Source organism: Monoraphidium neglectum (assembly GCF_000611645.1).
Source record: "Monoraphidium neglectum strain SAG 48.87 unplaced genomic scaffold scaffold00280, whole genome shotgun sequence".
NCBI classification, from domain to species: Eukaryota; Viridiplantae; Chlorophyta; class Chlorophyceae; order Sphaeropleales; family Selenastraceae; genus Monoraphidium; species Monoraphidium neglectum.
In genome coordinates this window covers 19,696-24,291 of record NW_014013348.1, presented here as the reverse complement: position 1 = coordinate 24,291, position 4,596 = coordinate 19,696, and the positions used below count along the sequence as shown (strand labels likewise).

The 4,596-nt window shown below is 65.5% G+C and overlaps 1 protein-coding gene across 1 annotated transcript in view; it reads right to left on the bottom strand.

Moving 5' to 3' along the window:
• Nucleotides 1-581, bottom strand: part of MNEG_2471 (hypothetical protein) — a gene marked incomplete at both ends in the record, with an annotated part of 3,063 nt that extends 2,482 nt beyond the window's left edge. The window contains one exon of the mRNA XM_014049054.1: nt 554-581. Coding sequence (XP_013904508.1) covers nt 554-581 — 28 coding nt within the window. The remainder of the gene's footprint in view (nt 1-553) is intronic.
• Nucleotides 582-4,596: the final 4,015 nt, after the last annotated feature.

Sequence of the window (4,596 nt, the reverse complement as noted above, 5' to 3'; positions counted from 1 at the left end):
CCGCCGCTGGCGCGGCGGGGGCGCCCTCCATGCGTGCGGAGCCCTGGCCGATGACGCGGCAGTGCTGCAAGTAGTCATAGCCGTCATCTGGGAAGCCATACTCTAAAAGTTCCCGCCGCCGCGCGTCCGGCAGTGGCGCCCTCGCCCGGCGGCCGCCGGCGCCGCCCCCGTCCATCTCATCGTCCTCTTCATCGCCGCCAAAAAAGTGCTCGTAAAGCTCCTGGGGGTCGGTCGGCGGGCGCTGGTGGCCGCCGGGGCCGGGGCCGCGGCCGGCTTCGTCGGGGGCGCCTTGGGGGACGAACACGCGCTCGTGGGTTAGCTCCTCCTCATTCTCGGCCGATCTGGGGATGTGAGGGTGCGTGTTTCGCGTGTGTGTGTGTGTGTGTGTGTGTGTGTGTGTGTGTGTGTGTGTGTGCACGCATGCGCATGTGTGCATTTTAGGTGGACGGGTATGTGTACACGTGCGAGGCCACCAGAGAGCACGCGGTGCCATACAAATGCATCCCCTTGCCGACATGTCGGACAGCCGCATTTTGGCGGCTCGGAGGCGCACCTGAAGACCAAAGAGAAGGTCTGGGCATTCTTCTTATCGATGAATGACTTCTTTTTGCCCATGGTGGCTGGGCCGCTGCCTGTTGCAGCCGCGTGCTGATAGGAGGACGGGCAACCGCAGGCTCCCGTGTGATTCCTGTCGGGCGCCAAAGTGGGGGTTGTACGTGGCGGCAGGTGAGTGATTGCTGAGCTTTTTGTGTCCTCTTTCAATTGTTGAGCGCCGCCGCCGGCAGGGATGCGCGCGGCGATGGGCGACGGCAACGAGCGCAACGCGAGCAGCAGCGGCGGCTGACGGCGCCAACGCCCCTTCGCGCGCGGGGGCAGTTGAGTCTCAGAAGGAAACTGAGTGAGCATTTCACATACCTTGCGCTTATGTGTATCGCACAAAACGCTGTGCGACGGTGTACTTTGAACTAAAAGATCGAGCACGCCCCCCGTGAGGTCACTCGACACGCCTTACGTGCGACATGTATAACGAGTAGCGCGCTCCGCTCTTGCTAGAGTATCACAACAAGCACCGTTGAAGGCACCTGGTGATTACGGTGGCCCCTCATGTAAAAACACAAGGGCTGGGCTGGGAAGACTAGTAGAAACACGTGCCTTACGAAGGCACCAACCCTGCGGGTGCTGTGTACTTGTCTAGGGCGGTGTGCGTACCCGCTGCCCTAGCTGGTCCGCCTCGACTGCTGGGTGCACTTGAAGGCTTGCCCCGGGATATGGTGCTGCGTGCAGGTTAACCAACAAAGATGCAGTTACCATGAGTGAAGCCTGCCTGCACGCATGGACATCTGGGACTGCATCTCGATGACCGCACATGTTGACTCTTATGGGCGGTTTGACCAACCTGTCACACACCCTTCTCAAGCTGCCGTGCAACTCGCGCGGTGAACTCCCCCCGCAATTTTCCGCCTTTTTGCGGCGCGCCTGGTGAGTGTATTACACTTGAGCACATGCACTTCTCGCAATGCGAAGATGAGTTCAGATCGCAGGCACAACGAGGTCGGCGTCACAGCGGTTGAGACGGGGACTGGGGGGGGGGGTCTTGCCACACCGCCAGCCGCCGGCCCGTCTCGCCATCCCCTGGCCCGCCCCGTCCTAAACCCAATGCGTATGACGCGCCATAGCGCTGCTGGCGGGGCATGCACCAACGCGCCGCCTAACACGGCGTCCAAATTGCCCGGGAGCAGCACGCCGTGCGGTGCCGAACAGCGTCGGCGCGTCCGCCGTCCAGCTGCATGCACACGGGGACGGCCGCCGCAGCACAGATCGCCCGCAGGTCGCAGAATGGCAATACGATGCGCAGCACGGCGCCTGCGCTTCCCTGAACGCTTCAACGAGGCCTGGGCACTCGTGGACTCGCCGGCCGCTGCAAAGCGCAGCGACGGATTCTTGAACAAAAGCCACGTGCGGGCGGGTTGGTTTCTGGCAACACTTGCTCCGCCGACGTCCCTGATGTGTGAGGGTTCTGAGCCCTGCCGCAGCGACGGGCAGCAGGCTGTCGCAAGTTTTTCGAGCGCGGCGCCGCCGCCGGCCCGCGGCGCGGCCCCCTACCAACGGCGGGCCGCGGCGCGCGGGGCGCGGCATGGGGCGGCGCGCGGCAGGATCCAGGTTCTGGCCCCGCAGGGGCTCTCGGCTTCGGTGAGAGTGGAGTGTCTGGTTCAACAAGCAAGACTGCTCTCTTGCTCGGGTGCGCGGGTGTGATGCTGCTGCCACGCGCACGTTAGTGCAAACGGGACGAGGGCGATGCGAGCTCAATTCTCACGCCCCAGGGGGCGCAGGGCCGGGGTCCGTAAGGCCGGGTACAGCCACCGCGGCGGCCCGGATTTGCGCGTGCGCGCGCCTCCTTTCGATGCGACACGCATGGTACAACGGTATTGTCACCCAAGCAGGGTGGTGCGTAAGACAGAGGCCAAGAGGACAAGCGCGCGCAGCTAGTCGACGAGTCGTCAACGGTTTGGAAGTTGTGTGGGCGGGGTGTTTGCGGTGCGGTGGTTTGAGGTTGGTGCAGCAGGGGCGGCCGCCCGTTGCGCGCGGCGCGAGCAGCCGCTCGGACGGCGGCCGCCCCGCCGCGGGGCTGGCAGCCCAGCCGGTGGCCGGGGTGCAGGCATGTAGGGGCGCGGTCGAGCCGCACCCCAACGCGGCGGCAGCCAATCAGGAGGAGCCGCGACGGGCCGGCCGACCGGCCCGCCGAACTGCTTGTCGGAGGGTTGAGCAGCCGCTTGAGCCCAGGCGCGCAACGGCACACCCAGCTGGACTTTTCGCATCCTGAAATTCGCTCGGCTCCGGTGCCACGCATGTTTTGGGGTGCGCGATTGCCCGTCGAGGCGGGCGGCCGTGGCGCTTATGGTCTGGGCGCCGCGTTCCGCATTTCTTGCGAAGCAGCCTCCTGTCATGCGCGCGGGGGTCAGCTGCGCACGCGCGTCATGGGGGTGCAAATGTGTGCAGGGCACGGCGCGCAGGGCCCGCGCGTCTGGCCGGGGATGTGTGGCCCCGAGCGGCGAGGAAGCGGAAGGGCGTTGGGCAACGGGCGGCGCTGATGCAATGCCGATGTCACAACGTAATCGAGAAGGCCGGGGATAGATCTTCAGATAACATGCCGCAGGCGGCACCACCGCCGCAAACGAACTCCACCGCAGCCCCATACCGTGAGGGGCGACCCATTGGGCAGGGTCCGGGGGCGCCGTTGGAGCGCGGGTGTTGTGCAAAGTGCACCAGAAGGCTGGGGATAGATACTTGAGGGCAGCCCGCTGGCGGCAACGCTGCCGCGAGCGAACTGCGCCGCAGCCCCGGGCAGCGGGGGAGGGGCTACGCGTTGAGCACGGGTTGGGGCGCCATTGGAACGCGGGTGTTGAGCAAAGAGCACGGGGAGGACGGGCACGGATGGTAAAACCATGCCGCTGCAACGGTAATCAACAGCACCGCAGCCCGGGTCGCGGGGAGCGGGAAGGGCATTGGAAAGGGGGGAAGGGGTGGGCGCCGTTGGAACGCGGGTGTTGTATGAAGTGCGCGAAGAGGATGGGGGTTGATCTTGAGGGCACGCCGCCGCCGCGAGCCCGCCGACCGCCGAAGCTCCCAAACGCGAGAGCCGCCCCGACGGCGGAACGCGCGACGGCCAGTGCCGTACTTTTGAGCATTCGAGGCAATGGGCGCAGGAAAGCCCTGGCTGCGAGGGCGCGCCACGGCCGAAAGGGTATGCATAAGAGGCGGAGCCTCGAGTCCCACGACAAGTCTCGGACTCGCCGCGCCCGCAGCCGGCCGCCCATCACGGGGCCGGAAGGGGGCGGAGGTTCCTTATTCGCGATGCTGAGACCAAACGTTCCCACGACATAAGGTGCCCCACCCAGAGAACGGCGCGCGCTGCCAACGCACCCGAGTGGGGATGGCAGGTACGGAAAGCAGGGCCAGGCGGCCGGCACCTGGAATCTGCTTGCGGCTGCGCGACACTGATTATGGCCACGACCGTTGCGCCGCGCGGCGGTGTGCACATATGCAGGGGCCCAAAGGTTGCGGGGCCGGTGAGAGATGTGGCGCCCGTAGTGCAAAGGCCTCCGTTCGCAGGCAGCAACGGGCCCCTGGGCGAAAAAGGAGGGGAGCCGCGACCCCCAAATTCCTAGGTTAGGGGGGCGTTCCCGATCAGTGCTTCCCTGGGAACCTAATATTAGGTGCAGAACATGCCGAGCAGCGTGCCCTTGGGCTCGCTTGAGGGACTGGTGGCAGGAAGGGGGGGGAGGAGACGGGCGCGTCGCGCAGCGCAGCCACCAAGCGCTGCGCAACGACGTGCGGCGCGAGGGGCGGGCCGTCATTCTCCGTGTCACCGTGTGCTCATCGGCCGGCCCAGACCAAACCAAATCAGACCAGCGGCATTAACACGCAGACGTCCTCATCACAAGACACCTTCCATAATATATACTTGGTACCGCGTGCGTTGGCGCGCGCATTGGCCGGGTGGCGATTACGACGCCGTTCCCGATTACTGTCGAATGCTCCTGCATATCTTCGTGACAGGCAACCCCTCTCGCACGCAAACATGTCAGCACTGCCCCT